The sequence below is a fragment of the Phyllostomus hastatus genome, unplaced genomic scaffold (genome assembly GCF_019186645.2).
Source record: "Phyllostomus hastatus isolate PE091 unplaced genomic scaffold, TTU_PhHast_1.1 phas_contig_40, whole genome shotgun sequence".
NCBI classification, from domain to species: Eukaryota; Metazoa; Chordata; class Mammalia; order Chiroptera; family Phyllostomidae; genus Phyllostomus; species Phyllostomus hastatus.
Genome location: NW_025333872.1, coordinates 85,537,844 through 85,557,968, shown reverse-complemented (window position 1 = coordinate 85,557,968; position 20,125 = coordinate 85,537,844). Strand labels below are relative to the sequence as shown.

The window sequence follows — 20,125 nt, the reverse complement described above, 5'->3', positions numbered from 1 at the left end:
AGAAATGCTTTGCTTATAGCAGTGAGGATTAAATGACTTGATGTTCCATTCTAACACAGCATATGCTTTCCCAAAATCTCTGCAAAATCCTTTCCTGAAAGACAGTGCTTATGAGCAAAAGACAAGATTGTGGGCACACTGTGCAGCAGCTGAGCTGAGAGCCTTTTTCCTTCCTGCTGCAAGTTTGAATCCCTATTTAACTCTTTTGAGTACGCCTGGTCTCAGAAAATTCGTATAAACACAGACAACGGCTCTTCATGCTGACATCATTCTCCACATACCAATGAAACATGAGCTAACTGGTGTGACAAAAGCAAGTGTCACAGAGCAGACTAAACATAAAATGACTTAGGAAAATACGTATATATTAAATAGATGTTATTTTCCTCTGCTTCTGGATTAATTCTTTGGAAGCCATAGCAACTCAATACCAGAAAGGAAATTCTTTCCTTTCTTGTTCCAGGCAGAACACAAGTTAGCCTGAGAATGAAGGATACCTGCATATGACTTGATTCTCTTCACATATTAGGCTCTGTAAGCAGGGGTCATATTAAACTATTTTACAGCCAGTATGGCCTTGTAGGAACCAATCAGAAAGCAGCTCTGGCCTGGCCCTTGTAGGGCCAGGGAGGGCTCTACTGGTTAGGTGTAATCCCTTGAGTTCCCTGGCTGGCAGGGTGGTCAGTCCCAGGTTTTCTGTGGAAAGGCATGGAGTGAGAGCTGGGTAGGGGTGTAGTGCTGGCAGGACGCAGGACTGTGTGTGTTTGCAGTAAGCTTTGTCATGTTTTAAAATGAATTTCCATCTAATATGAGCCCTGTCTGTTCAGCTTTCTAGTTGTATCCATGCTCATGACACCCAGAAACCAAGGAACTGAAGGGAGCCAGAGTCACCTCCCTGTCTAGCTCAGGGAGGCTCACAGGCTATTCAGATCCATTATGGCAAAGGGCTTTACCTTCCAGGAGCGTCCCCTTTCTCATCAAACCACACCTCCTCTCCAGACACACCGATGAACGTGGACTTGATGAGGAAGTCCAGGAGCTTGCTGCCGTCGATGGGCTTCATGGCATCGCAGAGGCCCACGTGGCCAGGGCAGAGCGCATGGTGCATGTTCTGTAGCCCGTGGGCCATGGCATAGATGGCATTGATGACAAAGCCCATCTTGCTGTCCTGGACGTAGTTTTCTTCTAAGCTTTCATTGCCTGTAACATAAACACAGACCGCTGCCCAGGTTGCAGTAGTGGAGCCCGGGCCTGCGTGTGTGATACCCGAAAGCTTTTCAAGGCAGGAAAGTGAAGCCCACCTATTCAAGCCTTGTGACTAGCTCTAGTACATTCTGCATGCAAATAGTTCATTCAGCTTTATTTTCTAAATTCAATAATGGTTTTATAACACATAAAACAGATTCCATAGAGTTGAAACCCACACTTTACTTTTCAAATATTGCAAGGAAATCCTTAAGGGACAGTGGGAATAACTCTTATTACCTCTCAGCTCACAGAGACTTACATTAAAATTCTCCCTTTATTGCAGTACTGGAAACATATTTTTGATATCCACCATAAAAATCTGCAATCCATAGTAAATCAAGTTGTGCATTACTTAAACCTTGATATTTTCTTTGGGTGATATACAGGGCTACAAATACCCAGAGTAAGAAGAAAAGCTAGGTAGTATGAATTTCTTCTTATATGTGACTGGCAGTACAAAAATATTAGAATCAGATTTACTCATTGTTAGAAACTCAGGTAAAATGTTTCTTGATGGAAGAGCCATACAATACGTATTAGCCTTTAGCTTTTGCCAGTGAATCTGAAAAACAATGCAATAATTTCTACCTATGTCACAGGTAATCAAGGTTCTTGTAATTCTGTAACATAACAATAAGCATGCAATCATAAGCATGTAATTTTGTAACATAACAATATTTGACTCAAGCATGCCATGTGACATTTTAGGTAAAATGTTCAAATTAAAACTATACTTTCTTCCTCCAATACTATTACCCTACCAAGCACACTCAAGCAGGCGTCGCTTCTGCCAGACCCAGTACATGAGCTTCACAACAGAAGCTCAACTTCAACACTTAACATATGGATGAGAAGCTCCGGAACCAGTTGGGTTTGCTGAAATAAGAGTAACAGGTTGGGAAAACAAAATAGATTTGGATGGAACACACCACTGGCATAACTCAGAGATTTTGTGCTTAGTTCCAGAAATTTGCTTCTCTCTGCAGAAGGTTTTCCCTCCCCTACTCAGCTGATGGTGAGGAGGGGTCTGTGCAATGTGTGGTCCACGCGCTCGACGTTGGGAAAGACAGCGAGTTCACCTACATGTGGGGTTGAGAGCACCGGGGGGCTCCTGGCACCCTGGCCTGCTGACCTCTCTCTTCCGGGCTGAACAGATCACTGGACACTGTGGTTCCTGGACTGGAGAGTAGCATGAAGTATAAAGGGAGTTAGAGAGCTTGGAGTGTTTGGGGGAAATGGTAAGGAGTTTTGACTTGGTTGTTGAGCTTGAAATGAAATACAGCATGTCTAAAGAATTCTATTTAAAGGCTAATCTATTTAGATATAGTTCAAAAAGTGAAAAAGATCCATGTTATCCTATCCAAGGGTGATGTACCCAAAACACCCAGGCCAGGTTAAAAGGGGGAACAATTTCAATTTTAACCCATCTTCAGACATTGCTTAATAAGAAATTGTTAAAAGTGTGATTTGCTAAAGTATTATTTTTCCAGTTGGAAAAGGATGTTTTCTGAGACAAAATAAGGAGTAAGAGAGACAGAAAGGACATTTTTAAATCAAACCATGCAAAATAAATATAGAAAGTTCTGTGAAACAGAAAGCAAACATTCTTCTGGTAAAAATTGTATGAAGTCATTGAAATGGGGTAACTTAAGCCTGTCACCCGGACCCTGGCTCTCAGTGTTACTGTGTTCGCCCTCTCTTTCACCCTAGGCTATAAAGGAGATAAACTGATGCCCTGTGGTTGGCACATTTTCAACAAGCCGTGAAAGATAGACCAAAATCTCCAAGTGCTAGAACTAAGTGTCAAAGCTGGTAGAATTAGAAAAATTAGCAGGACTTAAAGAAAGAAAGGGAAAATACAGACAAAGTGGAGTGGCAAAACAACTCAAGACAGCAGCCACTTAAAGGGTTCCGGTCAATACGAAAACCATCCCCTTTGAGCTGCAGCTGCTAATGTCAGTCCAGGAGCAAGCTGTAAGAAAATATGAGAATAAACACATGGAGTTTTTTACCGAATGGAAAATTTTCTATTTTGGACAAGCCTATGGACACTGTGCTTGTTTTTGTTTCTGCTTTGATAACTGCTATTAAATTATTATATATTTAAAAAATTATATTGGTGTCCCCAGTACAACTTTCCTAAGCTGTGGCTGTCTACTGGAGGTGTTATTCAGCAGCACTGAGACTGTAAGAGTTCTTGGCTTTCTCTGAAGTCGGTTTTCCTTTTGATCCTTATTTAGGATGCTTACATAACTTGTTATCCAAACCGAGTCACTTTTGAAAGTGAAGTAAGTGATAACTGTGTTCTGGAAACACAGAGGTACACACGGCAAATGAGCCACAAGGTGACGTGTTTCTTGAGCCATGCCGCCCTCTAAATGTATCCATTTGCTGATGTTATTATGGGTGAGGTTTATGTCTAACTGTGTTATATATATAAAATAATGAATACTAACATCTAGAAAATGTAAATATGTACACATAAGTGTATACATATGCACATACATGCATATGGATATAATAATCAGTAGAGTATTACTAATTTTAACAAATGTACACTTATCTAATTTTAGTGAGAAATGAACACATCCATAATGCTACTAGCTACTATTCTGTGTGTTTGTTAGATCCAATACTCACATGATGAGTTCATGATAATCCTGCCAGAGTCATTTATCTCACCATTTACACGTGCAGGGCGGGTGATGGCATGCAGATGCCCCCTTGGCCCTTGGTGCTTCTGTGACTCTGAGCAGCAATGCAAATGCAGATATAGAAATCTACAGAGGCGGTGCTTTCCTGGTGACAGAGGACAAGGCATCCTGCTGTCGCCAGTATGGCCGTCAAGCTGGTTTGAGATTTGTCCCTGGGATTGTGCCAGATGTGCACAGCTGTCTCTCTGACGAGAAGCGCTGGTGTCCAATTTATCAACAAAATCAGCTATGACAAAGAAACTCATCCTGTACGTATATATCATACAGACAGCCAGGAGGCCAGGCACATGTTTTCAGGACATATTTGTAACTCAACGCCATTTCCAAAATAAACACAGAGACCTTGCATGTTTGTCCGTCTGACATGAGCCCATGAACTTCCCTACCTGGCCAGCCAGCTGGGTCTGCAGGTGAGGAGGATGCTGCCCCAGTTCAGTAGAAAACTAACATTTGGGAAGGAGTGACAGCAAGTTAGAAAATCACCTGGCCTTCACAGGAACACTCTGTTTGCCAGAGCAACTGTCAACAGGTAACGTTGCCAGGATCTATCATCACACCAACAGAACATGTTACCGGTTTTCCTATTCCCCAAAGACCCTATATTTTCATGATTAGTGAATAGAATATCCAAACTAATAATACTGTCACTTGGTAAGAAGGTGAAAACATTTCAATTCCCTGGGTTTAGTGCCTTTTCATAACACTAATCTCAGTGTTATTAGGGAAAAGGGGATTTTATGATTCATTTTCTGTGGTGCATGAACTGTTGTAGACCACGAGGGTATCATTAAAACATTACCTTTTGTAATACACTAAATGGAATCAAATAATTGGAGTCGCCTGTGTTTATTTACCTTCAAAAGAATACCTGCCTAACAACTCCGTAGTGGATTGTGGAAATAGCTACCCTGATTCTAAAACAGTAATCTCGTTCCTTTTGTGAACGCAGACAAGGGCTATAAATTGCTGCCTGGAAGCGGTAGCAGGCAGGGCCTCCGCTGGGGGAGGGGTTGGCTGTGTACCTTGTGAAAACAGGACATCTTTGGTGGCTGGGGAAAGGGTCAGCAATTCTATCCGCTAACGTTGAGGGTGGCTGTTCTGCAGAGCCGTGGAGAAGAAAGACTCGGGACTAGGCATGTGAACCACTGGGGCCCAGAGGTGGTGGTTCTGCTATAATATGTCAACAACGCATTTCCAAAGGACCATGGAACTTGGGCCAGGGTCTATGCCTCCCTGGGTCTCAGTTTCCAAATTTAAAAAGTACCACAAATGGGTCAGATTATCTTCCTGAAGTTCTCTTTCCCCTCTAAAGTTTTTATAGGTTGCTTCTCCAATTCAACATCTATTGGTACTTAACAAGCCCATTCACATATATTATCCTTTTTAATCCTTGTACGATTGTGTAAGGATAGGTTCCACTGTCACACAAATGAGAGGAGACTGCAGTGCAGAGAAGTTAAGTCAGGATTAAGGAGATACGCCTTCCTTTGCCTTCAATTCATGTTGTTTGTTTGTTTTGTTGTGAAGGACTTCTACTGAGTAACATCTTAGGCCTCTTATCTCACCTAATGAGAAGAGAAGAGGATTCATCTTATCGGCATATTGAGAAAAAGAAACTGGGCGTGCTCAGCGCAGCCCCCGTCTCTCTGATCTGCAGCCAGCCACTTGGCAGTACGCAAAGGTTCTGGGCGGTTCTCTGGCACTTGGTAAATGTGGGCTGCAGTTATCCAGCTGTGCCAGTCGGCTGCACAGGTTCATCTGTCCAGTTCTGGGGTCCGGTGTTCACAAGTCTGTTGTGGCCACATAGCAATCCATGTCCATAAGCCAGTTTGGGTTTTTTTGTTTGTTTGTTTTTCATTTTTTGGTTAACCTTTAAAATCACACGTGATAAAGTGAAGCAATCTTTACTGTAGAAATCAACAACTATTTACACACCCATGTAACTGCTGCCCAGATCGTGACACAGAGCATTTACAGAGGCTCGCATTTACTCAGGACTTCCTCAGCTCATCCCAGCAATGCTTCGGAAGGGTTCCATGTGAGGATCTTAGTGTGTGATTTTATGGTACTGCTACAATGAGCGTCTTTCAGTTCTTTTAAATTATTTGTTGCCAGTATGTAGAAACACTATGGATATTTGTATTTTGGACTTGTACCCAATTTTTCTTATTAATCTATGTTTAGTATAAATTGTTTTGTTTTCTACGTACACAATCACATTGTTAATAAAGCATTTTATCCTCGTTTGACTCCTGGGTCTACTTCTTAGTCGGATCCAGATTTGGACAGGAAGTACACTGGCTGTGCCATGAAATCTCATGGGTCGTGAATTCAGGGTCACACAGCTAGCAAGGACAGAGGCGGCAGCCCCCGGAGCAGGGCCAGGCCCCAGCCAAGCCGCACTGTGCGTACAAGCAGCAGCCCCACTCAAGCACCAGAGCAGTTCAGCTACAGACATTTGTTAAAACACAGAGGTGTCGTGGGAAACACGGGTATGCATAACTGTGCCTGGAGAAAATACTCTGCTATTTTTTGGCATTTGTAGTTCTCCACTGCCTGTTTTTGTCTGAGAGCATAGCACGCTCAATAAATAATTTGACACACTCTCAGTTCATATCGAAATAGAAAGGGCTGTAAAGATTTTATATTGTTAAAATATCAAGCAAAGGAAGAAAATAAAATTCATCTCCTTTAAAAGACTAAGTGTTAATTTAACCGGGAAAGAAAATTGAACTGGGTCATTTTTTAAATAATGATCTCAGAGAACAAAAATGCCCTCGATTTTTCTTGAAGGCCTGGGCTGCTCAATCTTTTTTCTTTAATCCTTTTCCCGGGAAAATCTGTGAATAAGAAATAATTCACAGTAGGTGAGGCTTGTATGTGCTTGTTCAGAATCTGCGAGTTTTTTGTTTCCTCTGACTCTGTTTTCTTCTTTCCCTAAAAGGTTTTCTCTTCTTACATCACATAAAAATAGGACCTCTCCACTATTTTTTTATTAATTAAAATGTAAATTAATGAGACTACCTCAAACTAAAATGTTTTTGCACAGCAAAGTAAACCATCAACAAAATAGGAAGATAACCCACGGAATAGGAAAACATATTCGCCAATGATACATTTCATATGGAGTTAATATCCAAAATTTTTAAGAACTTACAAAACCCAACACCAAAAAAATCCAATTAAAAAATGGGCAAAGGACCTGAATAAACACTTCTCCAAAGAAGACATACAGTTGGCCACTAGACATACGAAAAGATGCTCAATGTCACTAACCATCAGAGGAATGTAAATTAAAACCACAAAGTGATGTTACCTCACACCTGTCAGATGGCTGTGTCAATAAATCAACAAATACCAAGTGCCGGTGAGGGCATGGAGAAAGAGGAACCCTTTTACACTGTTGGTGGGAATGCAGACGGGTGCAGCCATGGTGGAAAGCAGTGTGCAGATACCTCAGAGAATTCAAAATAGATCTGCTTTTGACCCTGCAACCTCTTTTCTGGAGATATATCCAAAGGAACCCAAAACACTAACTCAGAAGAGCACAAGCACCCCTAAGATATGGAAGCAGCCCAAGTATCCATTGATAGATGAGTGGATAAAACAACTATGGGACATGAACACAATGGAATACTACTCTGTCATAAAAAAGAAAAATTTTAGCCTTGTGACAGCATGGATGGACCTGGAGAACATTATGCTAAGTGAGATAAGCCAGTCAGAGAAAGACAAATGCCATCTGATTTCACCCATATGTGGAATCTAATGGACAAACTGAGCTAACAAGCAAAATCGAAACAGACTTAGCAAGAGAAAGTGGGCTAATAGCTCTTCGGGTAGGAGGTTAGGGGGTGGGGGATCAATTGAAATGAAAAAAAGACTCGTGGATGCAGACACAGACAACAGTGTGGTGCTTGTGGCAGGCAGGGTATAAGGGGGCTAAATGGGAATGGAAAACTACAATACTTTTTTTTAAAAAAGGAAAAAATATATAGTAAAAAATGTAAATTAACTCCTATGTAAGATTGAAGAGAAGAAAAAATGATCCTTTCATTCAACACACATTATTGTCACTGTTATTAGTTGAATTTCTATTGCCTAAATCCACCTGGTTTTAGCACTTGTGAACAATATAGATTTTTTTTTCTAAATGCACCATCACAATCTATTGTTGAGGGAGAAGTGCTCCAGTTACAAAACATATGCACAGCATGTTCCCTGCAAATTGATGATAATTATGGTAAGCTTTCAATTCCCTGAAAATACAATTGCATTTTAGCTATTGCGTCTCTCAAAAAATTACGGTGCACGTGAGAAGCAAATGAGGACGATCGCCGATGTGTTGGAGTGATGCTGAGGATCAGCTGGTGGCGTTCGGTTGAACTGCGGGGCCCTTTGTTCCTTCATAAAGAGAAAACAAGGGCAGCTTGATGTGTGCTTTTGCTTTTATTACTGACCTGGCATAAAACACTGTCATGGAGTTATAAACCAGCCCCCTGGGGTAACTAATCCTTGCAGGTCTGCAGGAAGCATGTGGCAGGTAATCGTAGAGATGGAGTATGTTACAGAGACCTGGCTGCTTTAGCCAGTGTGGGGAGTCAGAGTGTTGTTAAAATTCATCAGGAACTAACTCCATTCTCGACAACCTGTTCGCTGGGTCCAAATCCTTGCCAAGCCTCTTCCTCTTAGACCATTCCAAACTCTAAGCAGGCATATCTGTGCTAATAGCGTCACTTCTACTTATTTATGAGTAATAGGAGACATGTTTTCTTTTCTACATGTTAAGGGTTTTCCTGGTTTAGTTCAATTATAGTCTATTCTGAGTTCTTGTCAATGGTTTGTTTCTTTTTATTATCTCTAGTTTCCTGCTGGGTGTTTAGATTTAATAATAGGTAGAGTGGATTGTGCAGAAATCCAAGAGCAATTTGTGAGAACTCGATCAGCTATTTTCAACCTGTCTCATCTCATGGCACATATAAACTAATTGCTAAAATTCTGCAGCACATCCAAAAAAAATTATTTTGCTGGTCTGTCAAAAAAATAGATACAATTTTGATTCATTCGCACCAGACAGCTATTGTCGTGTTGGCTGTTGCTGTTTTTATTGGACAATCTAAGATGAAAGAGGTCAGTCCCATGACTAGTCAGGTAGTGCATGTTTTAAAAATTCTTGTGGCACACTGGTTAAAAATTGCTGCTATTTATCTCTTACCTATTTAATTAGCATCTAACATATCATCTTCTAGCAACCAATATAGAGTCTTGTGTATTATAAAAATAAAATAAAAAAGCTGTATGTATTAGCATTGTAAATCTACTTTTATGATTAACTTCTGATTAATACAATATAGTATCTATAATTCAACAGAATGCTGTACATAAAAGACTCTACTTTGTGACATATTAAAGCATTTTATATCTTTCAGCACTTTTCCTAAAATTCGTATGCCAATAGGATTACATGGGAGTCTGGAGGAGAATTCCAGGCAGATTCTGAGATTTAAATATAGGCTGCAAGGTTCCTAACTATGCCGGCATCAACTAAGAATGAGACACACCGTGAATTTTCACTTGCAGTTTGTCTCTCCAGGGCACTAGCAGTTGATATTTTACATTGATATTTTGTGTGGACTTGACAGTCCATGCAGGCCACAACATTATCTGTCCCAATGTTTCAGTTGTTGGGGTTTCTTGAACGGCATATTGCCTATTATGTGGTGTCTCTCAACAGCATCTCTCAAGAGAATAGACTTAGGAATTCCTAAAGGTTTAGTAACTCATGGCTAGTGAGACTCTAGTTAATATCTGTCATGAAAATTAAAAGAGTAGTTCCTAAGATTTATGTTGTCAAGGACTTATAGGCAAAGAGTTCTAACACAGGGCCCAGACTTTATCCAAATCTGCTTGGATATGTCAACCCCTCTCTTCATGTTGTGAAGGACATATTTACAGAGACAAGAATGCCAAATGTCGATTCTATGAGGTGGTACTTGAGAGCTCACAAGGCTAATCCAAATCTATTAAAATTATATTAAGGAGCAGAACATAAGCATTACACTCTAGTTGGTCCAGTTGTTCTCATGGGGTATGAGTTAACAGTTCTGACATATCTGCACATACATGTCAACGCTGAACAAATAAATGAATGGAAGGCATATGATAGAAACCAAGTTGATCATAGCTGAAGTGGGAAGTTACAGATAAGCAAAGGGGAAAGCTAGAGTAAACCATGTGATACTGGTATCAAGGTGAAGGCATCATTATGAATGTAAATTTAGTTTAATATTTATATAATGAATTTATACAGAAATAACTGTACATAATCTGCATGCACATACATTTGCATGCAGATTAGAAGGCATATATTTCCCAGCTCCATCAACTGAAGCAACAACACAATAGCAAAAAGCACACCCAATGCCCAGATCTTGACTTTTAATGCCATTCTCTGATAAAAGGGATTAGGATTCTTTTGCAAGAATAACCAATTATAGGGCGGGGGTAGAAAATATACAAGATAAATCTGGAGCATCTTGTAGTACCAGAAAGTAAGAAGGCACTTAAAAAACAAAATAGTGGAGCTATGTCAGGGGGACACAGAGGCAACTGATTTCTCAATGGGAAAAGCTGAAACAGTTTTAGCAACAAAATAAATAATACAGCATTAAACTGTAACCCAAGAATATTATAAATATGAGTCCAAACTAATATAAATAAATAATTTTAAAATGGTGGAGAGGGGACAAATCTCTACAGGAAAATTGCAATTTATGTAGATATTTTTTCCCTTAAGAAGGTAAAGTGCAATTCCCCACCTGTTAAGTGTGAAATACACTTAGTGACTCCCTTTCAAAGAGTGCAGCATACAAGGGGGGGCTATAGAAAGACCTGGAAAAGATGGTGCCTTAGCCAGGTTTTCAATGTTAACTAACATCTTCAGTGTTAAGTTGGAAGGGCGTACTCTTGATGTGTTGTTGAGAAAGACACTTCGCTTCTTTTCCCTTTCTCTCCCAAACACTTATAATCCCAGTCTGACTGAGAAATACAGGGTCCTGCAGAGATAATGTCATTGAGTGTGGTTGGTAGGGTATGTGAATGTCTTACATGAGATGGACAGCAATTTGAACATTTCATCTAAATGTCATATGGTGTGCTTGAGTTATTGCTATGTTATAGAATTACACACTTATGATTTTTATGTAATAAAAGGTTTTTATGTAATAAAAGGGGGCGTTACTTGTGCCAGACCCTGTACATCAGCCAAACTCAAATTTAGGGACAGTCTATAAAATACCATACCTAAAAACTGTCAAGGTCATCAAAAACAAGGGAAGTTCAAAAATTTTCACAGCGGAGGAGCCTAAGAAGACATGAAAATAAATATAATGTGTAATGCCCTGGATGGGATGCTAGAACAGAAAAAGAAGACCGATGAAATATGAAAACCCCTGAAGTTTAGTTAGTAACAGTGCACCAATGTTGGCTCATTAATTGTGGCAAACATAACACAGCAGGATGAGATGTTAACAATAGAGGAAACTGGGTGCAGAGCCAATGAGAACTCTGGCATAAATGTGCAACTTTTCTTTAAAACTATTTTAATATACAAACTTTATTTTTTAAAATATATACACAATAATAATTAGCATCAAACCTAGCCCAGCATCATGCAGTAAGAGATAATATGATTACATGCTTGGTCTGTGACAGGAACTTAATTGGGTGCCTTACATGTATTATTCGCTTCCCCGTGACTTGTGGAATTGGTGCTATTATTACATCCAACTTCCTGCCGGAAAAGCCAAGGACTGGTGGGTCAAATGACTGATTCAAGATCACACAGCTGGACAGTGGTGGTGACTAGGCCAGCCCTCACCTGGTTGGACTTCAGAACTCTCACTGTTATGTACTGTACTGCTCTGTCTCTTGCTTGGTTAGCGCCCAAGAGTGACATTGCACTCAGCAGGCTCATGGAGAGATGTAGTATTTGTGACCACATTAAGAAATGTTTGTGTGTGCAAAATGAAATTTGTCCTTGACCGTAGGTTATGGATCATCTATAAAGAGAACTTGCACACATTTCGTTACATGAAGAGGTCACCGTGATTTGTTTTCGTGGGTGATGCTGATGCCGAGGAAGACTTTTTTACATGGCTCTTTCATATTAATGCTCCATTTATTACTACATAGAAAAGGTTAAAACCAACAGGCAAAAAGCATTTGGAAAGAAACACACCACTAAAAACAAATATTCTATATTCTATAACCCTCAGACTTACCTTGCCACAGGAAACTATTAACTGATTTCCCAAGGTTTGATCTGAGTTCCCAGAATGCTCCAGAGTCATTTTTTAAGACATAATTGTTGTCCACGCACTTAAAAAGCTCGAAGTGCTCCTTCTGTTCTAGGGGGAAATACTTACTGAAGGTTAACTTAAGGAGCTAATTAAAGAGGGCCCTTGCACATATATAGTCTTGGTTGGAAATACCAGTTTGGAAGCCACATGATAAGAACAAACTATGAGGAGGCTTGAAAGTATGCCACAAATGACTCTCAATCGGCACCTGTGTTCTAGACCTGTAATTATCCTAGACCAGGGGTGTCAAGCTCATTTTCACCAGGGGCCACATCAGCCTCACGGTTGCCTTCAAAGGGCTGAATGTAATTTTAGGGCTGTATAAAGGTAACTACCCCTTAACAGTTAAGCGAGAGCTTGGTGCTGCCACCGGGTAGGAGCAAGGTGCCGGGACGGATAAAACAGGTGGAGGGCCGGGTTTGGCCCGTGGGCCTTGTGTTTGCCACCTCTGTTTGAGGTCAGGCCTTTGCAGACTAACCTTGCTGGAGATTATCAAAACACACTCATCAAACATGTGCTTGAGGAACATATGGACTTTAGCATCTCTGGGCCAATATTTCTGTCGACTATGGGACTTTTTAATGCCTTATGGGAACTTTGCTTTCGAGGATGCCAGGTGTTACACCCTTTTTGGATGATGCTTCAATCATGGGATTCAGTTTGACTGAAATAACTGGGCAACATATCAAGATTTTTCCCTGATGGCTTCTAGTTATTCTTAGATGAGGATATATGAGACAAACATAAACGTGGTCAAGATGATTCTTTGCACTTATTCCTTGTTCATTTTTTGTATCGAAAGTGGACTTTTTCTGGTGTAACAAAGGCAATTACCTTCAATTAGGACTTGGAATGTCCATGAAATAGATGTGCCTCCCACCCCTCAAGGTATTTATTTTATTCTCAACACAAAACAAGTATGCAACTCTAGAGAAAAGGAGGAGCTCAGAGACCTTAAAACCCACAAAGCATTAAAGGTTCAAAATTGAGACAGCAGAAATGATGGACATGGTGAGTCATAACCAAGGCCACATTAAAGGAACAAACAATAGATACCTATAGCTCATCATAGAGGGAGAAGGTTAGACAGATGTAGACCTAGACCAAAGCCTATGCTGTTTGTGGGCCATGCTGGTGCCAGCTGTAAAACTCAGTGATAGTGTAACTCCTTTATACTGTGTGTGTTTCTGCACGCATTTGTGTTCACTTGCACAATCTTTGGGTTTAATACTTCTCTGTGTGTGTGCATTCAAAGAACTGTGCTATTTTGAGCGATGGTATTTTGCAAAATTCTTCAAGTGAACTTAATGTAGAAGAGGGAGGTTCTTTCTCATTAACATAGGGCATGCTGAGCTGTCACAGCACTTTGATGAGGTTAGAGATATGGCATTGGTCCCCCTGTGCTGATTTCTTACACAGCTAGGAACGAAAGGGTGGCAGCATAGATGAATTCTGTCATTAATGAGAAAGTCAGTGTAGAGATTAGTTTGTTGAGAAATGAGCACTGGAACCAAGGCTTGTATATTCACCCTGTATGTGCTCAGAAATATTTGGGGGTGGGGATCAGACTGATCAGCACAACACTGCCACATTGATCGAATATGACAACTTCTTGTGGTGAGGTCAACAGAAAAACCATTAAAAGCATCTTCTCTAAAAATGCTGGGCATTGATTTTTCAGTAGTTCCCCCTGAAAGCTCAAAGAACTATAAAGTGAAAGCAGCGATGGCTTCCCTTTGACTCAACAACTACTGAATTAGAATCATCAGGTATTTATAGAACTGCTCATGTAAACTGGAACAGCATACAATTGCCTTGGTGGATTGGTTAAATTATATTAATCCAGGAAAAAAAGACTGTTTTGTGTACTGAGGAATATTATGGCTTATTGTTAAGTTTCTATTGTCCTTGGCTTCCTTGAATGTGAGGTAGAGACACGTTTTTCAAGCCCAGAGTAGATAGGGATGTAGAGGGCAAGGTGAACTGAGGGCATTTTGCTGCTCGGAACCCACCACAACACATCCCATGTCCCTAGTGCTCATTGCAAAACCCTATCATGTTATCAGAACAGACCCCGCCTGCAATGGAAGCACAGCTTGCTTGGTTTCATGCAGACGTGAGAGTTCTTAGACAACTGTCTTCTACATCATCTTAATTGTGCACATAGTGAATGACTGACAGCTCAAGAATGGGATAATGATCTCGCTGAGGCTGGATTATTTTTGATGGTGACTAGAACACATTTAAGAACACTCAAAAGGAAACCTGATATGATGACTATAAGCTATTACTTGAGATTATTGAATAAAGACTGACATAAACTAAAGTGTCTATTTAATATATTAGTCAAATTAGGAGCTCTTAACGTCTGCAGAAATACAATAAGCTATGTATAAATGTAATAAATGAAGGGGGAAGTTCAGGTAATTATTTCAGGCTGAAGCACGGAGAATGTTCTTCAAATCTTTTTTCAAAGATAGAGTCAAAGGTATGTTTTATCTTGGGCTTGTGAATGGAGTGTTGTTGGAAGAAAGTTGTTCAAACTCACACCCATTCAGTTCTCTGATGGAATAAAGAGGGATGAAGATGTCAGGGTGTAGAATAATAGAAATTGATGTGATAATAACAGTAGAAATTAACAGCTTTTAGAATGAAACTAAACGAGAATGCCAGCTCATTCATTTAGGTTATTCAACAGAATGAGAAGTGACTCCTGCATTGATTGCTTTCTGCTTTGAAAGCCACTCACTCAGTCTTCTATGGTGCACGTCCGTATGAGGGAGGACCCCAAAACAACAAGAATTACCTTCTAGAGGGCGGGCCCTCTGTAGGACAGGCTTCCCCCACTAGGGGAGTGTTCTAGGAACCCATCTGCATCATTGTACCAGCTGGCATTGTTCTGAGAGGCTGTGTTTGGCTTCAGTGAAATGTTTTTGAGGATGCTTTTAATGTATTTGCCCAGTTAATGATGGATGATTTAAGAGCTCACCTGCCCACACCATGCTGAGTGTTCAGCAGTTTTTGACCAAAAACAGCATGACCCCCATGCTCTATCATCCCTGTTCACCAGATCTCGCCCCCAGCTGCATTTTTTTTTGTTTCTCTGGATGCAAAAAGTCCTCAAAGAGAAGCATTGTGCCAATGTGGAAGAAGTGGAAAAAATGGCAGAAACAAAATCAATGAGTTCAAAGACTGTTTTGAGCAATAGAAAAAACATCTCAATGGCTGTATTACATCAAATGCAGAGTACCTTGAGGTGCCTGAGTTTAAACATGTATGAGTAAATGCACAGTTTTTATAAATAAATTCTATTTGGGGGTACGCCCTCATGGGTTGAACACTGTGCTGTTTAAACATTACAGAGTGAAATTGTGTGGGTCCAACTCTTAGGGCAAGGCTTTAGGAGAAGACTCTATCCCTGTGGAACTCCAGGGGAGCTTCGTGCAGGAGGATGAACACGGGAGGGGTACCTGCTGTTAAGCAAGCATAGGACGTGGAGCAAAGAAAGGAGAAGGAGGAGGAAGAGGATTTCTATGTAGTAGAACCACTGAATGAGCCACAAAGCGGGAAGGAAATACCGAGTATAGAGAGATAGGAAGGATCCCCTACTAACTTGGATAATAAAGATGGCAGTAATAATATTATTATTCAATTTTAAATAGTCACTCAGAGGGTTTTAGACTTGAAGTGATAAGCCAAAGAAACTTCCTATAGTCTTTCAGCATAGAAGGCTCAGGTTTCTTCCTGGAGCCTTTTTAGTCCTCATTTCCTTGATAGCTGTCTAGTTTATGGTGACTTTTCTAAACATGCGTTAACTCACGAGTCTGCTTCTAACCTGCAGACACTCACGAGGTCCTGAGGAAGATGAGTGAACTAAACAAAGAAAACAAAGTTAATGCTCTCCTGTTAGTTGGAGCCTGTGCCCCAACCCAAATTCAGCACAAAAACAGACAGGGAGAGGCCTCGTAGAAACCTTGTTAGACCCGAGCTTGTTAGACCCAAGGACTGTCATCGCTACTCCGTCTTTTTCCTGCCCACCCAATTCCCAGCCCTCCCGTTCTCCACCCCTCCAAACTTTGAGCTTGGATTACACTATTGTTGAAAAAGGCAACTCATAATTTACCAAGCAGCGCTGGGAAATACCTGTTGAAGAATTCTGTGTCCTTCATGAGTTTGTGCCACCTTATTGACCCGTAGAGCTCCTACTTATAAAATGTGAGGCCTTCCTCTTATCCACTTATGCTTATGTTACGGAGATAGACTAAACCAATGTCTAGGTGCTTCAAAGCAGTTGAAAACAAATGCATTACATAAATACAAGTTACAACACTATTAATATGTTCCTGGCCGAGTGTCAAAATCACGCAGCCAAGTTTTGAAGCCTCACAATATTCATGAAGCAAGTTCAAGATGCTTCAGATTTAATCTATGAAATGTCAGTCAGTGAAAGGAATTTTTTATTTGATTATTCCTAACTGAGGGCAGATAGTAACTACAAAACATCTGCAACCGGAGATTTATATCAGCTTTAAGAGTGAGACTGCACAATAGGTACTTTTTTTCCTCATCAAATTTTGGCTGAATTTCAAAGGAAAAAGGCTTGTAAGTAAAAGAAGTCCTTTACACAGGCAGCCATGCAAGTATGAGGTTCAGTCATATATCAGTAAGGCCATGGAACGTTCTTGAACTGAGAGGTTGTCAAGACAAGGACCTCCAGCTTATGGTGGTTTATTATGGGGACAAGGCACCATGGCACACTAGTGGCCTGTGATGTTGCAGATAATGACATGCCAGGTGCCTCCCACCCCATGAACCACTCCAGTGCAGCATCCCTGCTTTCCCTACGACTGTTCCGTACCCGCCGGCTATAAACTGTTGGGAGAGAGAACATCAGACTTGCATTCTGGTCTTAGTTTTTTTTCATATTGACCAGTAACAAATTCTGTGAGTCAGTAACAAATTCTGGCCTTGCCTTCCCCACATGTATCCAGGAGGATAATAGACTCAACCTTCTATGCATTATATGAGAAAATTTACATGGCACTTGGGTTGTGTGGCTATGCACTAGACAGTAAACCTGTCTGGGTCCAGTTTCTTTATCCTGTAAAGTAACTGGGGTTCTAATTCTGCCCAGATCTTTATGTGAAATGTCATCCATAACCTGTCATGAGAACAAAGCCGTTCAGTTACCCGTCACTGTCACAGGCATTCAGGGGACCAACAAGGATGACTGAAGAGCCCCACTCGCTCTGGTCACTGGTTTCCACCTCCTCATCATCCAAACCTCACACTGGATCTCGTAATTAGCCTTGGTGTACCCATATTTTCTTTTTCTACCACCGTCCATTCCTGTTAGAAACTTGAATTAGCAGTGAAATCATTGAAGAGCAAGAAAGGCAAAAAGGGGAAGAACAGAACATCAGCCTGAAGAACAAGGGTTTTATAACAATAATGTGCGGTTTAACTTTTCTCTATTGTATCTTCTTAGACTTAAAGGAAATAAATATTGAGGAGAGAAAGAGAGCAAACCAGAGAATCAGCACCTCAGGAAACAAATTCTGGGTTTTGTAAGCCCCGGCAACCATTACTGCCATTGTTTGCACCCCTATGAAGAGGAACTTAATTCTTCCCCAGAGACAGGAAACTTCTCTTATCAGGAAGCCCAGGTGTCTCCTACCAGCTAAATCCTACCAAATGGTGACAGATGACTCACCATCTATGTCTGCCCGCATTACTACCAGGAAATGTAGTACATCTGCTTCTGATTCCTCTCCTGACCATTGCCCCAAATAATATGCACAGACAAATATTTCAGTTTAGTGAAGCACAGCTATCAGTGACAAATCCTTTTTGTCATCTTGGTAACTTAGAAAACAGAGCCTATAATTCAGGACCATAGCAGAGACAGGGGAAAAGACTTGTTACTCATGTTGGGAGCACCCCCCCAAAAAAATTTTTTTAATAAAAAGCAAGCACATATTTGAGACAAATCGGTGTCTGCTAAATGTCGGCAAATACTCCTCTGAGTGATTACATTCCAGGCCTACTGGATGGCAGGGGCTGCCAAGATCGTTCAACTAAAATAAGCAAGGGTCTTTGGGGAAGACGGTATGCTCTGGAAATAGATAAGAACCAATAGCGTTTGACTTTTTGTAGTAGGCAGAATGGTCCCTATAGAAGCCCAAACTTCTGAAACTGTGACTATTATGTTACTTGGCAAAGGGACTTTGCAGATATAATCAGCGTTAAGCACCCCCCCCACACACACACCAAATAAGAAGATTTCTCTGTATTATCCAGCTGGAGCCAGAGAAATGCAGCAGAGGACAAATGGAAGAGTTTGGAAGTGCGAGAGAGACCGGGCCCACCCTTGCCGAGGCAGATGTTTCAAAAGCGTGAAAAAGGCATGTGGGAAGCAGAGAAACAGCCGCCTGCTGGCAGGCAGCAAAGAAACAAGGACTCCTGTCCTATAGCTACAAAAGGCAGAACCAAGCCACAACTGAGATGAGTTCAGGAAGGATTCTTCTGCAGAGCCTTCTGAGACACTACACAAGACTCACCTGAGCCGTGTTCTACCAAGAGTTCTGGCCTAGAGGACTACGAGGTACTAAATGGGTGTTATTTGAAGGGGCTAACCTTGTGATCCTTTGTTAAGGCAGCAGTGGAAAACCAACTCACCTCTCATTGGCTGATATGCAAGGTGTATTAGCCTCCAGACCACGACAGAAAGTCGATAATAAGAGATCCCCACAGAGAAACCAACTTGCATTTATATTTCACCAAGTTGACCTTCACAATAAATACTGCAGTGATCTAAGGATAGATTTAAGACAGAAAGAAATTTTCACGTCCCTGACATGATAAGTGGGCAGTGTGCTACCCAGTCCGGTCCTATGATTTTTTCTGGCTTCTAAGCCATCATATATTTTGAAAGCACATTTTTCAACCAACCAGCTGACATGAAGGCCATCTCTTAAGGGAAATTGTTGTCCAGACTGTATTATTTTACTGCCATTTACCACCAGCTCAGAGTCATCTTCACAAACATACAGCCACTATAAGATCCAGCCATTCTGTAGGAGGGTGCAGCCAGAGGGTCCCCAAAAGAAGGATTTGTAATGGGGTTCAGAACTCAAGGTGTCCATGAAATATTAGAAAGATATATAGGATGTCCTCACCCTCCACCACAGGTGTGAGTTGGGGGAAGGGACACCTGGAGTAGGGCCATTCAGAGCTGTTTTGCATAGCAACTAACCTTTGCAGATAACCTCTGGCATGGTCATTTAGCATATCTATAACCTTTAACTGGCTGCATAGATATGTTAAATAGCTGTGGTTGTGCTCTGAGCCAGGGGGGATGGAAGGAACTCCCCCACCCCCCCATGTAACTGGGAGGCAACTCCCCCTAGTTACAGCGCCTGCGTGAGGACTTGGAGATGATTGGCTGCACGACATGGGGCCACCCCTACGCAGACTCCTGGATGGAGCCCAGTAAAGCTGGAAGGATATTTAAACTCAGACTTGGAGGCTACTGGGGAGAGAACCATGCAGTTTTGGCTGAGTGGAGACCCCTGCAGCCATGTAAGGAGAGGGACCCTGCGGTTGCGGCAGTGAGGAGAACCACGTGCTTTGGCCAGAGTCGGGGGAACCCCCCCCACCCCCCGCAGCAATGAGAAGAATCATTATGAGGCTTTAGCAGAGAACCACCATGTGGCTTTAGCAAGGAATCACCATGCAGCTTTAGCTGGAGATCCCGGCAACACAGCTGATGGTGCTGGGAACTGAGGGAGGCCTGCCAGCCGA

General features: G+C 41.3%; 1 protein-coding gene across 2 annotated transcripts in view; it reads right to left on the bottom strand.

Annotated features, from left to right (window-relative positions):
• GRM1 (glutamate metabotropic receptor 1) overlaps positions 1-20,125 on the bottom strand; it is a 318,335-nt gene that overhangs the window by 55,943 nt on the left and 242,267 nt on the right. For both annotated transcript variants that reach the window (XM_045843367.1, XM_045843368.1), the window contains exon 4: positions 954-1,200. In XM_045843367.1, the coding sequence (XP_045699323.1) occupies positions 954-1,200 (247 nt within the window). The remainder of the gene's footprint in view (positions 1-953; positions 1,201-20,125) is intronic.